The following is a 23,620-nucleotide window of genomic DNA, read 5'->3' as shown; positions in this document are numbered from 1 at the left end:
TTGCACTTCCGGCAACACGCCAACTTGCAACGACCACCAGCATACAACAAATACTCTATTCTATTTTTTTGTTGGACTTGGACTCGCTCTGGAGAGCAGGTGCTGGCTGGCTCCCTGTGTGCGTGCCTCAAATTGCTGGCTCGTCAAAACAGCTGACGGCGTCGATCAATTGAAATTGCTTTTCATCTCCCATCGAGGCCAGTTCTCCCTATAGAGGTGTGTGCACCATCGATCCCGTATTGCGGTTAGTTCTTGATGACTTCCTGCACCTAATGACTAAGCACTGGTGGCACTGGTGGCACTGGTGCTGCAACCTGCTGATGGATCGCCTCTCAGCAGGCCATCGGGGGTATATAAATAGTTCAAGCCGAGGTGCACTTCTCAAGCATTCTCTAATAAAATAGTGGCCCCAGGGCGCCTCTCTCTCTGCACTTCTAGAGTTCCCATAAATTTGAGTTAAGCGAGTGACCAACAGGATTGCAGCTCTTTATTGGCGCTTTGAGTTATGGATTCCCATTTCGCATACACTCGTACCATTCGGACTGGTACACTTGTGCTCCGGACATAATTTCCAATTGCATGCAGAAAAATGTGAAAAAATTGCTGTGCACAGAGTTGGCCATTACCCCATACCTCTTACCCCTAACTGGGGGTGGAGAACAAAACAATGCCAAAGGGGGAACTCAATAAATTGCAGAAAAGCGAAAAGTGGAAAGAACGCAAAATAAACAGAAACAGAATAAAAGCAAAGAAGAAGCTCAAGAAAAAACAAGCAGCTTTCCTCCACTTGCAATTTTTAATGTGTTTTGTGCGTTGCTCCTCGCTTTATAATTGAGTTGCCAGTTGGAGCCGAAGCTGCCACCAGCAGCACCACTCACAGTGCACTGTTCCACAATTCCATTACCCCGAACAGAACTAGTGGCAGAAGTGGGTGGAGTGGGAGTGGGTTTTGCAATTGAGAGTTTGCTGTGCGCCCGTGTGCACTGAATGCGAAAAAGTTCCAAGTTCTGCACACTTTTCGACTGAAACGCGATATTATTATACATATTTCCTTTAGTGTTATTATTATTCTCATAATATTCAGACGGGACCGGGACCGCAGCCCGGACCCACCTTTTGTGCGATGCATTCAAATGGAAAGGCACACAGGCACACAGGCATCCAGACGCTTGGGGATCTGGTGCACTGCCGCCCGAAAGACAAAAGCCTTCCTCGATGTGGTCCGTAATGAGTGCTTCCGTCAAAACCCGTGCGGCACACTCAGAGAGAGAGATAGACTCTTGGCCCAAACGGGACCGACCGCATTTAAAAGCGCATTTTCCTTCTATCCACGATTACGTATATAATTTGTGGGGGCTTTAACGCCGGCCCAGTCCAGTCCGATCCGGTCCGTCCCTTCATAATCACTCAATTTGTTGCTTCATTAACGGTGCGGGGTTTTCCTCGTATTCGGTCTGTAATTTGCCCAAGAAACACTTCATTTGTCTGCCCAGAGCCCAGACCAGACTAGACCAGACCAGACCCCGCCATGTGTGAAATGTAAGGCGTTATGCGTACAATATTTCATAACTCTTGAGACTCTGGCAAACAAATGAGAAAAAGTGTGCTACTGGGGTCCGGTCCGCTATCCCCCCCCCCCCTAGATGAGCCGTTAGACAGCGCTGATGGGCCTCTTCACAGAGTTCATTTACTCCGCGGCGACGCTGCCCTTTTACCAAGAAAGAATTCTGTTGGAAAGACTCGGAGCCGACGCTATTTGTAGTTTTTATTTCTTTTATTTTCTTCTGTTTTGTTCATACTATATTTTGCTATGAACATTTCGTTTTTAAATGCTTGACTTGTCGTTTTTTCGTGTTCCGGGTGAGCAGAACGCGGAGCAGAACGGGGGGCCGGCCGGGTAGGGCTTGGACAAAAAAAAAAAAAAAAAAATCCAAGCTTGGCCTAAAAAAGTGCTTATTAAATTTAATGACAGCACGTTTGCTTGCGAAAAGCGATTCGACTTTTTGTTTGGTTCAGCTTCGGTTTTTGTAGCTCTTTTCCAACCTTTAGTTATATCGCTTTTTGAATACTTTTTCTGTTTTTGTTTGTTTCGTATTCGGTTTATTGGGGGGCTGGGGCTCATTGGGAGCACAAAGGCCATAACAGCACAGTCTTTAAGTTTAATTATGTGGCAGGCATCACTCTTCACTCCTCTCCACTCCACTCCACTCCATAAAGGGGCTATCATGGCCATAATAGTTGTAGGGTTTCAATTGAAACTGTAACAAATATTATGGTACATGGGGGCCAACGAAAGTCAGTTTTGATTTGATGAGGCTTAGATAATAGTATGTTTCCCTTAACACATCGTACAGGAAATCTAAAGGCATCATATCTCATATCTTAAGTTGAAAGGAAACGAAAGATGCATTAATCCTAGACAGATCTCCTCCATCTTCGAATATGGGAAATTTGTACAGCGAATCAACGTCATTTGGGGCATAAGCCACTGAGCCGAGTCTCTCTTTTCTAATTTTTTGTACTAACTGACATCCTGCCATCGTGACTGCAGCAACTCTTGGCCAACTGTCGCTTGTGCATTGCCGGATTTCTCATAATTATGTACAACAGAGTGGCATAAATTTATGACTAGCAGACAGTTTGGCATTTGCTTGCGGTAAGCAGGCAGTGAAAGTATTTTAATTAAATGCCCTCTCCCCTCCGCTTCACTCCGGACCGGACGGGACCTACAATGGGCATTTAGACCTGCAGGTTATGAGGCGGTAATTTGCAATTTCAGAGCCATGGCTCGCTCAACTGGTTTCTTGGCAAGCACAGAGGAGGCCCGGAGGCATCGGCACCCCCCGATGGGAAGAAAGCAGGCAGGGGACGTGCTCGTTGAACTTCAAATTGTGCGCAAAAAAAGTGAAATTCAGTTTTGGCTTGGTCTTCACGTCCTCACGTCTGCACCATTCCATCATTGTGGCCAAGTTAATGAACTGTATACAAAGTCTAGGCGAAAAAGAGGGGAATAAATCTGTGGGCCAAGCAGGAAGCCAAGCAACTTTGTAACATTAGCACAGTTCCCTCCCGACCCGAACACAAAAACTATGCTAATTTCTTTGCTCTCATCTTGGGCCCAGTGCAGATTTTTGAAATGAATTCATTTTCGTTTCATTTGCGGCAAATGAAAGCAACAGCCAGTCGCCCCACACACGGAAGGGCGGACCTGCTTGCGTGCCAAGGCGTTGGCCACAAATGTTGACTTTTATTCACACAATTACAGCCGGCAAATTTGCATTCGTTTCCTCTCTGCCTCACCAGTACACCTGTTCACCTGTTCCCCTGCTGTTCACCTGTTCCCCTGCTGTTCACCTGTTCCCCTGTTCCCCTGCTGTTCGCCTGCTCCCCTGTTCCCCTGCTGTTCGCCTGCTCCCTGCCTGTTCAGTGGAGCGTGTCGATGGGAGAGGGAGCCGTCGCTTCACTTGTTAACAATTAAGCGACGAACCCTTGACATTGTCTCGTGGAGACATGGCCAAGACTTCGATGTTCGCCCACTGACCTGGCACTGGCTGGCCCTGGCTCTGGCTCTGGCTCTGACTCTGGAGACCACCGATTGGGGCCGTCCAATTAGCTTTCTTTTGGACACACCTCGCACAATGCCCGCCTTTGTGAGTTCCAGTTGTACAAAAGTTTCGTTTTCAGCCTTTAAATTAACATTTTCAAAGCAAACAAACAAAGTGGAGACATGGAAATGCTCAAAAATTCACTCGGTTTCCTATAAATTATTCAAATTCAAAACTGACCCGCGGCTTTCAATGCATTTGGTTTCGTTTTGTTTGCCATGTGACGAGGCACCTTAGGCTCTGTGGGAAGAACGTCTCGAAGAAGTCATAAAACTAACAGTGGAGCGGAAATTAACACAGATACTTGGGTATAGGTGGTGGCACGGCACCGGCACTCGAGGCACCACTGGCCTCGAGGAGGGCCCTCCAATGTCTGGGCTCCGAACAACACAACAATCGGTTGTCTCTCTCTCTGTGTTATGACATTTCATTGGAATTGAGTCGTGGATGGGAAATGATGGCAGTGGCAGATGGTAGATGGTAGATGGTAGATAGGGTGCAGACAGGTGGTGGCCCACCTTTAAAGCGGATTATGTTTTGGTCTAAATAGCCATCAGATGACGTTGCAAATATACCCATAGGTATCATTAGTCTACAGTTAGGCTTTGATACGCTGAAGATATCTCTTCCGTTAAGATGGAGGATTGGGAACACAAACCATTGTCAGGGCATTCGTAAGAGTGGAGCTACAGAAGACGTATCTGTGGACACGCCTGAGGGCAGACTTCCTTCATAAATCTAGCATTTCTCTGCTGCCAATTAATGTAAAAGAAATCCGATTGATCTTATCACATTAACCTGCATTTCCTGTTGTCTTTGGCCTGGTATTGTTCTGTGGCCCTGGGGCACAGCCCAGTGCGTTCCATTTCGCTTCTCTGAACTTCGCTGAGAGAGAATAAATTGTGCCAATTTTCTATATATAGTAGGGTATAGGGTGTATAGGCCTGTAAGAATCGGCGAGGGAAGGAGATACTTATGTACGTACACACATGGCCACTTCATCACGCAGCGTTGGCCAAGCGTGCTGCTGCTCTCCTCTTGTTGCATGCAACTAAGCGTCACCGTCGCCAGGCAGCAGCCAGCGGCGGCCACGGCATCAGACCCCGGCCTCTCGCAGTGTATTGCCCCGCCCGGAGGCAGCCTCCCCTATTGTTCTGGCCGCTCGTGCTTGTGCTAGATTTATGCACTGCCAAGCCCCAGTCTCCCCCCGCTGCACACTGAGTTTCGATTTCAATTTAAGGCGGATGTTGATGTTCGTTTTAATTGCGGACTGCAGAATTATAATTCATAAATGTTGCATTGCTGCTCTGCTGCTCTGCTGCATTGAGACGTCTCGGGTTGCAGTTGCAGAGGCACTTGTCCCCCCACAAGGAGGCAGTGAACTCGGTGAGTCGAATGGAAATGGTCAAAAGGGAGGCCAAGGCGATTGGCCAAGAGTCCCAGGTCTCACTTTCGGATGCGGTTCGGTGGCCTTTGGCTGCCAATGCACTTGACACTGGCACTGGCACTGCCTGCCACTGCCACGGCCACTGTCACTGAAGCTGCATCAATTTAGCAATTGCTGATTGAACTGGATGTGGCAGAGCCTGGTCCCGGGCCTAGTGGCAGTGGCACTCACTTTCACTGATCGAAAGCGTGAAGCCAAAGTTTAATTGAATCTGCAGCTGCTTCTGCTACGCTGCTCGGCTGCCAGCAACAATGATTGGTAACATTCAATGGACCCGGGCTCTTACCAACTTTCAAACTTGGCCATTTGAAAGTTATTGGCCACAAGTGCGCTGCTCTCCATCGACATGTACGTACATACAGTGGGCGCTCCATTGCAACACACGCACGGACACACACACACACACTCTCGTTTACAGAAGAAACTCGAAGCAAACTGAGAAACGTGTCAGCAAGTCTGGTGACTGCCGACTGCCGACTGCCGACTGGCGGCTGAGGTTGCGGGGCCGCAGAGAAAAAAAACCTTAACTTGGCTTTCCACTTCGAGAGTTGCGACAAAATCAATAAGAAAACTTGGCTCTGGCCTGGGACCGAACTGAACTGAACTGAAATGGGCTAAGGCAGGCTCTAAAGCAGTTCTTCAAAATCAGGGGCGTGACCGCTGGCAGGGGGCGTGCCCCCGGTGCAGCAATTTGTTGTACGCGTCGCCTTAAATTGGGTCACCAAAAAAATGTTCAATTATTTGCTGTTGCGTCGCCGATGTTGGGTGAAATGCAGCGGCGTGCCCCAACGGGGCCAGTCTCTCCCTCTCCCTCTCTCTCTCGCTTGGGCAGTTGTGGGGGAGGCGGGAGTCGTGAGATGGGGATTTGGTGGCGCACATTGATTTTGGGCTTACACAAAACTCGTTTTCTGTGTTGATGTAAGCGAGATTTTTTTGCTGGCAGCCGTGGGCGTTTTTTATTTTATTTTTTAACGCGTCGAATTTGTATACACTTCAGGGGCAGTTTTTATGAAAAACTAACAATTTCTCTTTATTTTTTATCAGCTTTTGTGTGTTACTTTAGTGGGAAATGATTGCAGCAGTATCTTAGCGCCAAATGATAAAGTTCGAGCTATCTCAGAGTGATAAGAGTGAGATTCAGGCAAAGAGTGCTATTCCACCAATCATAAAACCAAAAATGTATGATAAGCAATGTTTAGAATTTAAAGCATTCATTGGAACACAGAACAGAGGTACTATGACCCTCGAATATGTCTCGAAGAGTGTGGATTGCATTGGCTTGAATAAACAAACAAAAATGCTTCATAAAACACATAAATTTCAAAGAAATAGACATATAAATGCAATAATAAAGTAAAGTTGTATCTATTTTTTGCAATAAATCAGCCTCCAGCACATTGTTGCAGTTCCTGTGCAACCCTGTTGGGAACAGCTTATCCACGAAATCAAAAGCAAAGTCAATGCTGGAATCCCCATATCAAGATATGCTCTACACAGTGCATCTCATCTTCGTTGTATGACAGACTAAATTTCTTTCTTTCATCTCATTTTATTTTCTCTCTCCACTCGTCGTATTTTATGAGTTTTACAACAAGTTTATAAGCCCAAAACCCTTCGGCACACATGGGAATGCCACAGATACACACACACACGTGCGTGTGTGTGTGTGTGTGTGTGTGTGTGTGCTGCGACTTTCCATTTGCAGAGATTTCCACATTTCAAATTTTATATTTGAGATTTCAATATGTAAACGCCGTTTATACCAAATGCGCCATGAATAAAATTCGTCTCGATTCGATGCCTGAATCGTATCGAATCGGTCTGATTTGGTATGGATGGAGTGGAAGGGCTCCCTCGTAGGGGGGCGAGTGCCCAAATGGGATGTGCGTTTATGAGCCAGAGCCTGAGGGGGAGGCGAAATTCCAGCCCCGAGTTCACATTAAAGCAGTTGCACAAATCAATGCAGTTGCACAGAACGGGGGCCCAGAAGTTTGATCGATTCATTTGGGGTTCTGTGGCACCACCACACCCCGCCATATCATTGCTGGCAGGGCAGAGAGAGGGAGAGGGCGAGCACTTTAAGCAAATTGTAACAGTTGCGGTTGGCCTGGTCGTTCGGTTAGCCTCGGAGCCCCATAGACACTGTGGACGACTGTCGTCTCTCGACTGTTTACTGGCCAAGCGCATAAACTGGCAAAGGGAATGGGGAATGGGCTATGAGGCCTGGAGCCATGGCCTGAGGTGGGGTCCGCACTGCGTCGCCTGACTAAATGTTTGGAGCACTTTGTGGCCGGGGTAGCGGGACTGTCGTGACGGTGGCGCTGGATCATTATTAAGTTGTTTGGTCGACATCATTTTGGTTGATTTATTCGGGTAAATTGAATCAATTTATTGCCTCATTTCAAATATTTTGTTCTGCTTATCAGGCTGCCCCACATTCTAGACTCTCGGCTCTCGGCTCTCGGCTCTCGACTCTGGACTGATAAGCGCATCACAAATGTTGCAAGTAGAAAATGTTGACACAAATGTGCTGTAAAATTGTGCTAAGCAGACACTCCAGCAGCTGCTCTTGTCTCTGTCTGCCCCTCGTTTCTCTGGGCTGCTGCTGCTGCTGCTCTAGCAATTTGCTGTCAAATTGTCGCAAATTCTTACAAGCGCCGCTCATTAAAATTACCCAAATGCCAACGCCAATTGCAATTGCAATTGCAATTGCCAGGGCAGCGTGCTGCGACTGCGACTGCGAGTCGAGTTGAGTGGGAAAAGCGGCATCGCATGACAAATGGCAGCATTGAGTTCCAGACAAGTGCCACCAAGTGCTACTGCCTCCTGCCTCCTGCCTCCGCCTTCTCCGGCTGCGGCTCCGGCTCCGGCTCCCATTCAACGATTTGGCAATGCAATTTTCCCCCGAAAAGCCAGCTGCAATGGAATTGGCCCTCTCTCTTGGCCTGGTCTGGCCCGGCATGGGCGCTGTTCAACAAATTTGTCTCTTGCATTTTGCAACGTGATTTCGGGGCACTTGAAGGGGGCAGCCCAGCCAGCCAGCTGATAAGCGGGCTACTTGTCTACTTGCCCCCGGACTCCAAGACAACTGAAAGTGCTGCCATAGATATAATGTTGGAAAACGCTGATTACGAGTATTACGAGCACTCTGCTGATGCCACGCTGGCAAGAGACAGGCAGAGCAGGGCAGGGCAGGGCAGGGCAGGGCAGGGCAGAGGAGTTGGTAATACGAGTACAAGCCAAGACAAAATGTGCTGATCGAGCGGGAAATTGCTTAATGAAGCGTGGCAGATAGAAATACTCGTAACGGAATTGCCAGCATTATACGACTATGGCCGAGGCATCAGTCAGGTGAGAGCAGCCGCAGCCACGGCCAGCGATCTGGCTAGACAACAAAATTGGCCGGCACGATCGTCGAACCCGATCGATTCGATCAAGCCTGCTCCGAGCTTGCAGCCTCCGCAGGTGCAAAGCCAATCAATTGCGCAATTGCGCCAAAAACAATGTGAGACTTTTCCACTGAAAAACCTGGCCGAGATCGTGGCCAGGCTGTCAACAGTTCGCGTTTTTACTGTAGCTATTATGCGGCTTGCTGCTGCTGTTGTTGTGTCCCGCATAAAATGTCATTCCATTCCGTTCATTGAAATGGAAAGCTGCAAAATGAACATAAAAAACCTTCTGACTGCAAAAAAAAACCTAATTGTAAATGCAAAAAAAACTAAGGCAAAAGAGGAAGCTGAGGCTTAGATGGTTCCGAATGTGGGAGTACCCTGGAAAAGGAATGGAATTTTCGATAAATATTAGCCGGGTTTTCTTCATAGATATCTGATAAATGGACAAATATTCGAGAACTCTATGGAAGGATGTACATATGTACCATGGAACATAATATTTTTGGCAATTGGGAGCTGGATTATACCCACTAATACCCTCTGGTACTGGTAGAACAACTAACATCCACATACACAAATGTGTACATTCCGATCCGGACTAAACGGCTGCTCATTTGGCAGCACTCGATGTGGCTGCCAAGTTGCCGGCATTTGGACGGGTGTTACGCGACTTTGAGCGCTCTAATTATGCGCTTGTTCGGCTAACATACACACCAACAAAAAAGGCAGAAAAAACAACAACTAAACTGCAGACAGCAACAACAATGAGGCGACATGCAACAGCGCACAGACGTGAAGCATTTAGCTGCGCTGAAAAGATACGAACCAAAAATCCAAATCCACTCGCAGCACAGACAAAACACAAAACACAAAACACAAAACACAACACGCGACTGGCAGTGCCACTGCCACACAGTAGACAGTATACGATACACAGTACACAGTGTGGCAGTGCCCCTGCAGATAATTTGTTATTAAGTGGAGTGGAAATGCGTAGGAAAATATGATATAATCGGGTGGAGCGAGAATAGGCGTATGAGTGCATGCATGGCCAGGCATATGGAACCAGGCGTTTTGCTTTTGTTTTTTGTTTTTTCAAGATCAAGTTCAAGTTTAGAGCGATTGTTGTTGCCCCCTGCCATGGAAATTTAGCCGGTAGCCAAAAGATTGCAACGGATCGGATCGGATCGGAGGAACTGCTGAATACTGATGGTGTGATGGTGGCGATGGCGATGCCGATGCCGATGATGGGAAACTCGGAATTGGCATTTTCACAACCAAATGATTCTGTCACACAAACCACAAAACCTTGACGCTGCTGGAAATTTGCCAAACGGCACAAAAAGTGTCTTAGGCGCGGGGAAATCACCTTTTGACCCACTTTAAAGAGTGGCTTCTCCTCGTTGTTGCGCTTTCTGCTGCTGTTGTGTTGCTATTGCTGTGGCTGTTGTGCATAATGAGGCAAATGATGTTGCAGCCTCTGATTGATGGGGAGAAGAAAATCGTAACCGCAGCTGGGGTACAAATCAATCCAACGAAAGCACTGAGTAACTGTGTAATGCATGTACGAGTACAAGCATGCCCTGCGGCAGTGACTGTGCCTCTGCCGCTGCCTCTGCCTCTGCCGCTGCCTCTGCGACGGGTGCAAATCAACGGAACGTTGAACGGAAGTCAAGCGCGATTTGTGAACGCAAATCTCCAGCCATCCATTTACCGCCGTTGGGCCCAGTGCCGCTGAAGCTGCCCCCTGGCCCTGCCCCTGCCCCTGCCCCTGCTGCATAGTTAACCGCCGATGACATCGCAAACGGAATGGTGGCGCATTGGTAAATGTCAAATGTGAAAAGCAGATGCTTGCGGTTTGCCGGCGACTCCAGCGAACGTGACTCTGGCATTTACGGCCTTTAAATGAATCGCCGCGGAGATTGCAGCTTTAAGAGTTGTGTGCACTGGAGGGGAAGGACTGGGGACTGGGGACTGGGGCCTGGGACCGGGACCCCTTTTAAGTGTGTCAGTAAATTGCATGCTGCACTGGCACTGCTGCCACAACAACAAGGTGCAGCTCCAGCAGCGGCGTCAGTTACACGCATACTTGAACCCCTCTCTCCCTCTCCCTCTCCCTCTCTCTCAAAGACACACAAAACGCACACTGGCACACACTTAATTATGCATTAGGCGGCGCCGCATCGACAGCCAGGAAAGAGGAAGAAGGGGTTCAACGAACTTTGCGGCCAGCCTGCTGGCGGGGGTTGAAGGACCAAGCTCCGCTTATGACAGCTGTGCAAACTGTTGAATATTGGATGGACAAGAGTCTTCCAAATTCCCTGAAAATCTGTTTAAATACTATTTAAGACTGTAGAGAAATGGCTTGCCGAACTAGAGGTGGATTCCAATTGAATTACTTAAAGTACATCCAAAGTCTGTGGTGATAAATTAGCTTTCTTGTCGATGCCACAAACATAGTGTACTACAAACCCAAAAGCCATTCCATAGGAGATGCAAATGCATTAATTGAATCAGCTTACCAACTGTCCAGGCGGTGGCATCATTAAATCAGTCTCCATTGTTTTCGAGCATCCATTTTCCACCTTGAGATCCGCAGCGCTGCCCCTGCTCTGGCGCCCTGCTCTCCAGGCCTTCAGGACTGTCAAAGGTGGTCGATGTGTAATTGGCAAAATACGTTCTGCGTTTGGTTGCGATGTGGATGTGGCCGTTCAATGGAGCGTGGCAGTGGAGTGCAGGCGCTGGTCTCACACTTCAGTGCACCAGAGGAGCGGAAAGGAGAGGATAGGACAGAATAGGAGAGGCTGGGATGCGGATGCGGAAGAGAGTGGCGTACGTGGCAATTGATGGCTTAACCCACGCATGTGGGCATTGTGTAGATTTGAATTGAATTTGCAGCCCAGCACGCAGGGGTTTGGCCAAAATCCGCCAGGATGAATGTTGTTGGTGTTTCTGTCGTCGTTTTCTGGCCACTGGACACTGGCCATTGGACACTGCGCAGAGTAATGGCTTAATGTGTGCACCAGTCTGTGTGTGTGTGTGTGTGTGTGTGTGTGGGAGACGCATGGCAGCTGTGGGCAAATTTATATTGCCTACTTTTTGGGGGGTGTTGGCAAGGGGCTGCGGACAGGACTGTGAAACTGCAATTGATTTTGTTTTGCGCCTAAGCTGTTTCTGCCTCTCGCCCGCACATATCCGACATTGTCTCCAACTCGAACTCGAACTAGAACTCCGAGATCCCCTCGAGAGACCTCAGCACGCCTCGTTGCACACACCGGCCCCAGCAGTAGGCTGGAGGAGGCAAATGAGTGTGTCCGTGTCGGTGTCCGTGTCCGTGTCGGTGTCCTGGCCCGCACGAGCGCCTTGTTTATTGAATTTGGGGGCTTTTGTGTGAGAGGCTGACAACGATGTCTGGCTCCTGCAATTGAGGATGTGTAATTTTTGCATGTCTCCGGCATTAAATTTTGCACCTCCCCTCTGCTCGCACCCTCTCTGTGTGTGCTTATGTGCTCTTGGGCAATTAGGGCTATGACATTCCGCTCTAAATCTCCTGCACACTCTGCTGCTAATTGTTTCCAATTCCACAAGCAGACAGACAGACAGACAGACAGACACACCCACTGCCACACTGCCACACTGCCACTGCACGGAGGCACCCAACAAGTAATTGAAGCCCAAGCCTGACCTCAGGATAATTGCCTGTGAAAGTTCAGGGGGAAGTGTTTCAATTATATTTGCCAGATGTCATGGCAGCCCGTCCAAATTCCATGATTCCTGAACTTTATTAACTTGACTTTGACCCAATTTGCATTTCAACAACACACATTTCCGTTCGTTGATTCGATTACTTCCTTTCCTTAATTCTTCCGTTAAATTACTCGACAAATTTCCATTCTTAGATTTACATATCCATGAATAAAATTGGTTCTCCCAATTGGTTCAGGCATTCAAATGACCAAACCATATTTCCCTTTCCGTTTGGTTATTCAATGCAGTGCTCCTCTTGGCCACTCCCCCCCGGTCCCCACTCGCTGTGGGAGCAAACACCAAAAGGTAAATGCATTTTTATGGCCATCTCGAATCCGAGAGTTCCCCCTTCGCCCCATACAAGTCGGAGCATACCGATCCACTCTGTACTCCATACTCCATACTCCACTCCATGTGCGGCGCATTGGCAGCGCGTGTTTTGTCGTTTTTGCCAGCACGTGACTTGTGTGGGTAAGTGGGCAAGGTAAGGCCTTTGCCTGATGTGTGCGCTGGCTTTTCCTCACCCAACTTTCAACTTCCAATTCCAATTCCAAATCCATTCCCATTGCCACTCCCCTTCCCTGGCCGCCTATCGCTTTGCATTTGCGTGCAACGATTTGAGGCCCCAGAGCTGATTTGTGCCTCTTGGCCAGAGGTTCTCGTCGTGTATCCAACGTGTATCCATCCGTGTTTCCATCCGTGTACCCATCCGTGTAGCGTTTGTCGGCTGGGGCCTCAGTTGTTGCTTTGTTATAGGCTTTTAATTGACATACGCGTTTTTTACACGATTTCTCGGCTCTTGGCTGGTGGCTGGTGGCTGCTCCCCTTCGAACTCTACTGCGGCTGCATACTAATGAATCTCTTTCTTCTTTGGACTCTCTTTGCAGTTCTCGATGATGGCTGGGCCACGGAGCAGCAGCGCCTGAACTGATTGGCTCACACACACACGCACACATAACCCCAAAGGTGAGTTGTCGGCTTTGAGTTATTAGCCCCACTAGAGGTTCGGTTCGGTTCAGTTTGGTTCGGTTAATTGGCCTCGCATGCGCTCCGATGATAATTAAAGCAGACAATCCAGACACCAGACATCCGACAACTAGACGGGCACGAGTTAGGGCCTAGATTATTAATATTAACACCGATTTTATGACCTCGCACGCGCTTACCCCCCCCCCCCCCAAAAAACCCCCAAAAACCCCCAAAAGACCCAAAAAAACACAGAGAGCTCATCCGAAAAGTCGCCCCAAGCGATTTTTGGCGCGACTGGAGACTACAGAAACTGAAACTTTGTACGAGAATGGGTATCTCTGTCCGTAATTCATTTTTATGCGGCTGCTGGAGATACTTTTTCCGTAGTTGCTTTGACTAAATTAGAAATAAAAGCTTCACCTTTGATGCGTTTTTGGCATAAGCAGGAGAACAACAAGCGTTGAGGGGCCAGGTGGGGGCCAGGTGGGGGCCAGGTGGGTGCCAGAGCTTTCTCTCGAGTGAAACTATACAGAAAGAAAGCTCATTTCACGCCGGGACGAGGCAGGCTCCTGCCAACTGTTCAAGCAACCCACGAAGCTTTCGCCGAGCTTTCCCGAAGTGCAGCTTTCACTCGAGTCATACCCCCACACTGGCCCCCTGGCCCTGTGCTGGGCTGTGTGTCCTTTTGCCGAACGAAACGTGGTCGCAACCATTTTCTTCAGTCTCCCCACGAACTTGGCCAGAAACAGAACGCGGCAGAACGTTGGCAGAACGCGCGCGCTCACACGTCGCTCAGTTGGCAACGCAAAACCGTTGGGTTCGAGGGGGCGGCGGTGGTGCTGGGGGCTTGGAGAGCCAGCGGCAGAGGCAGAGGCTCCACATCGAGAGCCACGCGAAATCCTAAAAGTAAAATGAATTAGAAAATGTGCGCGCCGACGTTATATAAACGAAACAATATTTTTGTATATACTCGCACTCGAACACACATATAATCCCCAAAAAAGCAAAAAACGCAACAACAAAAAAAAAAAACGCGTCCTGTGAGAGTGAAATTATCCTGGCAGTGCTTTGCTTTGGTCGCTGTGTTGTTCCTCCTCTGGCTGTTCGTTGTGGTTGTGGCTGTGCTGATTGTGCTCACGTATATTATGTAAATGATTATGTGCCAGAAACGGAGCGACTCCCGAAGACCCTGCTCGTCGTCATCGTCCTCGTCCTCGTCCTCGTCCTCGGAGTCCCAGTCGCAATCGTAGCTGCCGAGATGTGGCAGCCGAGCCCACAGTGTTTGTGCCTGTGCCTGTGCCTGTGCTGGGGCTCGCCCCGTGTCCGTGTCCGTGTCCACCTTTGCTTCACGTTTTCATCGTCCACTGGGCACAGACACTAAAGTTTGGCGACTGCTCCGTGTGCTGGGGCCCTCATCAGGCTCTGAGCGCCTCCTACGCGCCTTTCCTTTTGACACAAAGTAACACTTTTTCATCTTGTGCCCTCTATCTTTCTTTCCATCTCTTTGCTGTTTGCGAGTCCTTTTTTTGGGCGACTGCGACTCGCGCGCCCCCGCCACACACATGAGTGGGCCTGTCTCTGGGTGTGTGTGTCATGGGCTGTGTCGGAAGCACAAAGCAGCACCTGCAGAATGTGGCAACAACGAGGACAAAAGGCAACTAAATTGTTGCCAAGTTGTGCTATCTTTGGCAGCTTTGTTGGCGGCTCGGCTCGGCTGGGCTCCTTTTTAAAGCAATTTGTTATGCCTGAAAGCGAATAATTTATCCTGCCACACACACACACACACACACACACACACACACACACACCTACGCCCACGCACCCAGTCTTGGAGGAGCGGTCTGCCTGCTTCTGTTCCTATACTTGTCGGCCCGCCTCGTATCTAATGAATAAGTTATTTAAAAAATGTATCTACATATTCGCCATTCCAGGGCTGTCTCATGCATATTAACGAGACGGCAACAACATTGCGCTGGCAAGGACATCGTGTGTGTGCCCCACTTGTTCCTAGATTGCCATGATGCACATGGGTGGGCAGCCGGACAGACACTAGGCACAACTGTTCGAGCGCTTAATACAAATCAAATTTAAGCATTAATTCGACTAATTGGCGCTCGTAAAAGTTGTGTTGACTGGCGGCCCGACCCGGCATGGACCGGCCATGGTGTACAGCGGCAGTGGCAGCGGCAGTGCGGCCGGATTCGATGGCAAATTGAATGAAAAGCCCGTCCAGCGGTTTACTACGGTTTATTTAATTAAAGTCCCCTCGATATCGCTCCCATGGATCCGAATGTGGCCAGAGATGTAGCCTGGGAATGGAAATATGAGCGCACTCTGCCTCAACCTCTACCCCGGCTTTTGGTGTTTTGTGGCCCTCGTTTTGGGGCTTGCAAGTTTCACGAAAGTTTCCAGAGTCCACCTGTGAGTGGCTCAAAAGTTAAGAAACTCTGTGAGCCTTGGCTTTTAATGCAAGTTTTTATTTAAGCCTCTTTGGGTAGAAAAACAGCAACAGAAGCGGTTCCAGCTTCAAATGAATATTAGACTTTGACTTTGGATCCTTTGGGAAAAGATTGGCTTCAGTATTTATTCGCATTGTGACCTCATTTGGCAAAAGACTGCAGCTTATTGCTTATTGCCAGATATACATGAATTTTGTATCTATACGCAAATGATTTCCAAGAAAATTAATCCCCGCATGCGAATATGTAATTGTATTGCACAGAATTTTAATAATTTATGAGCTGGAATACGAGTGAAACTGAATTTCCTTCACTCTTGCCCATTTCCCCATCAATTTCCACATCTTCACAGCAATCTCTCTCCCTCTCTGTCCCGCTCTCTTTCCACTTTTTCACATGCTTTGGCAGAGCGGAGGCTGCCACATTTCAATTTTCATAATTTCATCATTTTCATAATTTCATAATGGCCTTGCCTAATTTTGTGGCAGCAAAAAGCAAAGCAAAGCAAAGCAGAGAGCAGAGCAGAGCAGAGCGGGGCAGAGACTTACAGTTTTTGCATTTGGCGGCCTGCTGCCACGCCTCATTCATTCCGCAATTTTCTCATGCTCCTCGAGTTAAATGTAAAATTAGATTTGCACGCGTCACGTGAAGTGCACGAAACTGCAATCACCTGAACCACTCAGGGGGATGTCTCTCTCTTCTGGCACAACCTACTTCTTAGAGTCGTATTTACTAGGTAGGAGCCCCCAGATACGAGTAGAGCACTTAATTTGGTGCGTGTTTTGCGGTTTGTTGTAGTGCCTGCTCCTCGGATTTCGCTGATTTTGGATTTTGCATGCATCAGCAATTAAAAGTTGGACAGCCGCCGATTCAGCAGGTAATTGCATGGCGGAGCAAGTGGCAGAGAGGATCGGGGAGTAATTACAAAAGTCATTATGTATCTGCGTCACCGATTGGGGATTGGGGAGCCACGAGGGCGTGGAGGCGTGGAGGCCTCCCTGCCCCATGGGCTGGCTGTGCGCTGTGCGGCAACTTCTGCTGTCGGGGCAAATGTCAGTGGCAAAAGTTTCTGCTAAACTGTTTGAGTTTTGCAGCCGCAAGCAAACTGTTTGCCAAACTCTGCATGACAGGCTCCTGCTGTCGATTCACGCCATCTCTTTTCCACCAACCTGTTCCCTGTTCGCTCTGTCTGTCTCTGTCTCTGTCTCTGTCTTTGTCTCTTGTATAATATATGACCCTGGATACTCCCAGAGGGGCTCAACTTTCGGCTTCGTCTTCGGCTGAGCGGAAAGTCAAGCAGTCAAAGTGCATTTGAAAATGAATTTATGGTTATAGGAGTACGACTACGACTGCCTCTACGAGTATGGGGCCGTTCTGGCTGTCGTGGCGTATGTGTAATATTTCAGTTTACTGCCTAAACTGGCGTGCAAATGAAAATAGTTTGTCTTGGCCTGTCTGCTTCCTCGATACTTACGATTCGTATTGCATTGAATTTGTTCAACATAAATTCCCTTCAGGGACTGTTGCCGGGACCAAAAGGGGAACAGCAAAGGTTCTGGGTCAAAAATTGCAAATGTTTAAAATTTATTATGGCACACACGGAAGGCCCCCATACCCTCGAGCACAACAAAATCCTAGAATGTTCAAACGGCATGTGGCTGTAATTCTCCGGGAATGGGAATGTGGATCACAATGGGTGTGTGTGACAGTTGGTATGTCTTTTATAGTTTTATGTGGAGCATAATCAATAACAATTTGCATTTATGTATATACAATGGACGTCGTCCCCTCCAGGCAGCCAGACCCAAATATATGTACGAGCCACACAAAACAAATAAAAACAAAAATTCCACAAGGCAAAGCTGGATATTAGGAGGAACGGCTGCACGATGGGTCGATGAATACCCATGGAAGAGGCCAGAAAGTGCTTTGTCTGAAGAGTGTGTTATTTCTGTGCCGAACCATAACTCTAGGATCCCCAATCTATGACTGGGTTTCATAGTGTCCGTACTTTAATTTACAGAAACCTAGAATGGGTGCCCACTTCGTTATAGTGGAGTGCCATTCTATACTGATTGAAAATGTAATTTGGATTAGGAAGAGCGGAAAACAATAATAAAAATTATACCCCTACCCTGCTCCGCCGACTCTCGGGTAATTTCTCCCCATGGCATTCGATGTGCTTTGTTCCCATTTTTGGCCATCTCTCGTTACCTCTCGTTCTTTTCGGACAGCAAGAAAATGCCAAACAAATACACAATAAACAAAAGCTCTTAAACACACACACACACACGTGTCTAGTACCACTCCCACAGATACATACATCCAAACGAGCACAAACACAGGGCAAACTTTTGCGACAACTAAAAACGGCAAAATATTTTTGCTTGTCTTTGTTTCCATACAACCAGAGAGGGCGGGGCGAGGGCGAGGGCGAGGACGAGGGAGAAAAGAAGGTAGAGATAGACAGATATACCCAGCAAAGGAGAGAGAGAGAGAGAGAGCGAGAGCGAGTGGGGGCTATAAACATGGCACACATCCTGAAGGCATGGGGCGGGATGACGGGCTGACGGGCTGACGGGATGGAGTGGCTTTTGTGCTGCTGCTGCCAGAAGCGGAAATGGGTAACAGCACCGCATGTGTGATCGTGATGGTGTGTGTGTTGCCTCCTTCCTTTACTGGCACTGGCACTGCTGCTGGCACTGGCACTGTCCTTGCCCCCGTGTCCCTGTATCCCAGTATCACTGTATCCCTGTATGCCTCCGCCTCTGAAGGCTGCTCCTGCGCGTGCAAAGTATTTAAATTAGTATGCAACATGAATGACAGCCGCCATTGCCATCACTCATGTTTCCCTGATAAACTCTTTGCCCATGCCCCAGTGTCGGTGTGTGTGTGTGTGCGTGTGCACCATGTCCTTGCCTTGATTTGAATTTTTAACTTTTGCCAGGCGCCAATGAAAGCGAGCATTAGCGAATGCCTAGGCAGATCCATGGATCCATGGCAGCCTCCTGCTGATGGCTTGATGACATTTTCTCCAACGACAACGACTTAGCCAGCCTCCTCCTTAGCGCTCTCTCGCTCTGCTTCATCCTTCTAAGAGTCTTCTCTAATGCTGAACTTTGGCTTCATCTGGCTTACTCAATTTGTGTGCCTCCTCTGCTCATGTGTGTGCTCATAGGTATGCCTATTCGTACGATAATCACCCAAGAGCGTGCCTAATGGAGGAGCCTCCTGCCTTCGCCTGACAGCTGCTGTTTGCCATTTTGGCTGCCAGCTGCATTGACACCTCTGCACCTCTCCGATTGCTCTCGTTGCTCCTTTTGTCGTCTGCCGCCGCCACAGCCACCGACACAGCACGTGCCCCAGGCTCTTGACGCCGGAATGGATGGAGATAAAAAGTATTGCCCCAACATATCCATCCACCCACTATGATGCATGCATGTCTCTATACTCGTCTGCCGTCTATGCCAATCAAGTCAGCCGGCTGTGAGGATAACAGCAACACAGCCCCACAGACCCACAGCAACGAGAACGGGGAACAGGAGCGGGAGCGGGAGCGGGTAAAGTGAAAGCAACAAAATCTTCATCATCAAGTGTCATTCTGGGCGGAAGTTGACGCAGATACATACAGATGGACCCACATACACATGCTCCTCTATTGAGGCATCTGTCCATGGGCATCTCTCGCTCGCTTCCTCTCCCTCTCTCTCCCTCTCTCTCTGATTCTAACTATTCCCATGAATATTTATGCTTTGTTGTCAGAACCTCCTTCTCGGCATGTTTGGCTGTTGTTTCGGCCCCGAGTCAGAGCCAGAGCCAGAGCCAGAGCCGGAGAGGTGAAGGGAGGTTGAACCGTCAACCGTCAACCGTCAACCGTTGCCTGTTGTTCCTGCCCTCAAAAGCATGCGTGTATGGGTACTCGTACTGTCTGGCAAATCAAGTGTGTTGCAAGTTTGAATTGCTTTTGCTACTGCTGCTGGCCATAAATGTTATTTAAACAAAATGTTGCCTACAAAAGTGCTTACAAAGTGCTCGATTTTGGCAGAGTTTTAGAAAACTTTGATCCCAAATTCAGTTTCCGAATGCAGGTAACAGATACAACGGGCTTAAGGGGCAAGTCAATCGAGTTATGGCCCCATGGTAGCATCAATTTTCAGTCCCACTCCACCGCGTGGTGCACCGCAAAAACAGATTGCAGTCGAATGCGATTAAAAGTTATCCCCCACACACACCCACGCATATTGTACTCAATTTAATGATTGATTCGCTTTTAATTGCCTCCAATTGTTTTTCGAAATGTAAATTACACGATACAATAAATGAGATGAAAATCGTCTATCCGAGAAATTGAGTGTAAATCGTGTGTGTGTGTGTGTGTGTGAAATTGCAGGCTATTACGGCCTCGGGCAAATATTATGCAACACTCTTGCCCCAAAATACTTATCTTACCAGTTCCTGCCTTTCCTGTTCCTTTGGGCCCTTTGCTCCCATTGACAACTCATCAAAAAGGACTGGCAAGGTCATGATGTGCCAAATACCCCAGGGGCTTTCAAGAAAATGGGACCAAAACTACAAGGACTTATTTCTTAGTCGCTTTGTATCTGTATCTGCCACTCTCACACTCTCTCTGTCTCTCTCTCTCTCTCTCTCTCTGTGTATCTATGTGTGTGTGTTTGTGTGCCTGGGCCACTTTTCTCCATTCCCAACTTTGTCACACTTTCAGCAACGCCTTCAAATATTTGCCTGTGTTCTGGGTCGCTTTTGCCTGCCTCTTCCTTAGCTGCTTCTGACTCTGCTTTTGCTTTTGCTTTTCCTGTTTATTGATTTTCCTCCTTCCCCCTGCTGCTGCTGTACTTTTCTCACATTATTTATTGTCCCACTTCTTTTGCTGCCGCCTTAACTACTTGGATTCTTTGCTTGATGACTATTTATAATTGCACTTAACGTATTACAAGAGTCCAAGCCCCAAGGAGAGCAGCGGGCGGGTCTCAATACTAATTAAGTTGGCCAGTTCGTGGGCCAGGCTCTTCTCATTCAAGCTCTGAACTGAAATGACTCGTTGAGTGGCTGGTAGACGACGTCCCTCTTGGCCCTGAGTGGCACTTGCCGCCATTCGTAATGACGTCATTGCGGCCAGTCCGCGGCCGCGATTACGGGGTAGCTGGCAGGTGGCTGTCCATACGGAATCCATAATTGTACCCACAATCGCGGGCGACAGTCTGTTGCATATGTAGCAAGCACTTACACCCCAACGCGACTGAGGTAATGCCATCAGAGGACGTCTACGAGGACGCTTTAAAGCTGGCTATTATTCGCGTTCGTATTTAGACCTCAATCAATATACTTTCGGACGATTTTCGACAGAGAAATTAACCCTTTTGATGGGACATGACCTGAAAATTTAATTATAGATATCACAGGGCCATCAAACAATAATGGAATTCCTACTAAGGCCTGCCCGCCTGCCAACAGCACCGCATTCCACACTGCGTATGCGCGATATTATGGAAAATTGCTGTCCAGAAAATGTTCCATCTGCCAATCACGAATGGCAGTCAATGAATCAAATCCGACCGAACTAGTTTCGCGTCATTATCATTTCCATATTTCGGACAGCTTTCAAATATTTGAAATTGAGTCGAGGTCTGGATCCAAAACAATTGAAATAAAAGCGAAAATGCTGCATGCTGGGCTGCTGGACTGCTGGGCTGTAATGTAAACACAAACTACATCATGGGGAGAGCGAGAGATGACCTCTAATCGGCTCTATTATAATTTGTTATATAAATATCATTATCGCCATCAGCATGATTACCATCACATCGCATCCCATCGCATCCCCAGTCATCATCAGCATTATTGTTGGGTCTGGCTTTGTGCCAGATATACACACTGCCGCTACATATATCATCTTTCGCTGTAATCATCCACTATGTATTGTGGATTGTGTGTTGTGGGTATGTGGGCCATTTATATGCACATATTTTTTGGCATATTCTCGGGGCAGGATTCATCTCCATCTGCCTTTCTTGTTGTGTGCATAAAATATTTTTGCGGTAATTTTTCATGCTCACATTAGCGGCGTCTGTCAGTGGGGAGAGCGAGCGGGTGGGGCCGTCAATGTTGCAACATCAAGAAGTGTAGCCCCACCGCCCGCATAAATAAATAAAAAAAAACCAGAGCCAAGCCGTTCCATGCCCTGCCATCGGAGTCCTGGGCAGAACGCCAGAACGGCAGACTGTCGGACTGTCGGACTCGACTACGTGGCTGCTTGTCGTTTAATCGGTATTGATTTTGTATTGTTACTCCGATGCCAATATTTTATTGTACATTCTGCTCTTGGCTCCTGTTCGCCTGGCTGCTGGCTGCTGGCTCCTGGCTCCTGGCCACGTCTCTTGCTTGCTTTCTTTCAACGATTGCGCTTTTGGCCATGCCCGGGCGTTAATTGAAAGCCATACAAATTGTGGCCCGGCTGGAAGGCAATTATAAAATTGTTTGTCCAAAGTTGATTGTAGCGTGAAATGGTCTAGGTCTAGGTCTGCACCTCCCCTCTCACCCCCCTTAACTAACTAATGGGCAAGTCTTCGATAAAATCCAGCTAACACACACACGTACACACATGAGGGAAAGGAGAACAGTGGCTGCCGTTAACGCTGAGAGATCAATTGCTTATTTATTGTGCTACATTTTCAACAGGACTTTGCTTTTAATGCACAAACGTCGTCGTTGTTTGAGCCAAGTTCGATGGCTGTTGTCGTTGTAAGGGATATGCCTTGTGCCGGAGCCCAGACAGGGCTCGGGAATGGAGGGGGCATGCCACGACGGGACAGGACAGGCATGAACATGGGGCGGCCATTCCCATTCATTCCCATTCCCTGTATCTTTCTGTGCCCTGCTCTGCATACACGCACACATGTATACACACATGACACACACCTACATGTGTATGCGAACCAGGAAAATCTATAATTCATTTGGCCAATGGATTCGAAGCGATGGCCCATTGCAGATGCAGCTATCCATCCGCATATTAATTTCATAACAGTCAACGTTAAATTGTATTAAAACTGGCATTCGATAACGCAATTATCGAGTGTTACGATTACGTATACGACCTGCCGTTGTCGGCTGGCTAGGGGGTCGCATCTGAAGTTGGATAATGGCATTAAACCCGATTCCGTGTGCGATTTAACGGGTATTTTCAATGGAAATTAATTTTCTCCTTGGAGATGTTTTATTTTCTTTTATGTTCTTGATGGAGAAAGCACGGAGATTCCCAATTGAATATGGCAACCGGAAATATACTCGTAATTGAATCGGAAAATTCATTCCAATAAATGGTTAGAATTTTCTTTTACATTTTCCTTCTCTCTGTGGTTCTCTTCCTCTCTTGGCCGTCCTCTCCGGTTCTCTTGTTGGCCATCCTCTCCGCTTTTCTCTCTTCGCTTTCTCTGTGGGTCGTTCTCGTCGTTTCGCTTTCGCTTGTGAGCCTTTGGCCGAAACGTTTTTCCTTTGCCCGCGACGACTAAATCTGCGGTATGCCCCAATAAAAATAGACACGTTCTCACAGTTTCCATTTGCCGCCAGGCGGCAGATGCATTTCGCGATTTTCGCAGCTTTCGCAGTGCCACCAAGAACCCAAAATGCCATACAAACCAAGGCAAATATCCCACCACATATCACACGGGGGAAATACGCGACAAAAAGACTGTGAAACCATTCAATTGGGGAAAAGTTTTAATTGAGTTTTTCGCATCCAATCAAATAATAAAATCAAAACCCATCCTTAGAATAAAAAGCACAGGCGAAGGAGGGAACGGGAACCGGTAAAGAAATTAGTGCAATTCAATCGACGCAAATCGAAAGCTGGAATAAGGCCAATTAAAGATATTAATTGAATTAACGCAAACGCAAACGCAAACGCGGGACTAAAAGTGCAAAAATGTTTGGCTGCATCTATCAGCTGTGGGATTGGTGAGTATTCGTACTGTTCTCCCCCTG

At 48.0% G+C, this 23,620-nt stretch overlaps 1 protein-coding gene across 5 annotated transcripts in view; it reads left to right on the top strand.

The window, feature by feature from the left end:
- The first annotated feature begins 13,914 nt into the window (after positions 1 to 13,914).
- LOC6587475 overlaps positions 13,915 to 23,620 on the top strand; it is a 29,022-nt gene continuing 19,316 nt past the window's right edge. For 4 of the 5 annotated variants that reach the window (XM_026984205.1, XM_026984208.1, XM_026984206.1 and 1 more), the window contains exons 1-2: positions 13,921 to 14,066; positions 23,410 to 23,593. In XM_026984205.1, the coding sequence (XP_026840006.1) occupies positions 23,562 to 23,593 (32 nt within the window). In that variant the 5' untranslated portion in view covers positions 13,921 to 14,066; positions 23,410 to 23,561. Of the gene's footprint in view, positions 14,067 to 23,409; positions 23,594 to 23,620 lie in introns of all 5 variants that reach the window. The other variant, XM_026984209.1, reaches the window with a different exon arrangement.

The sequence above is a fragment of the Drosophila persimilis genome, unplaced genomic scaffold (genome assembly GCF_003286085.1).
Source record: "Drosophila persimilis strain 14011-0111.01,24,50 unplaced genomic scaffold, DperRS2 tig00000000-arrow-pilon, whole genome shotgun sequence".
Taxonomy (NCBI): domain Eukaryota; kingdom Metazoa; phylum Arthropoda; class Insecta; order Diptera; family Drosophilidae; genus Drosophila; species Drosophila persimilis.
Note: the sequence above shows the minus strand (reverse complement) of the source record. Positions and strands in the feature narration are given on the sequence as shown.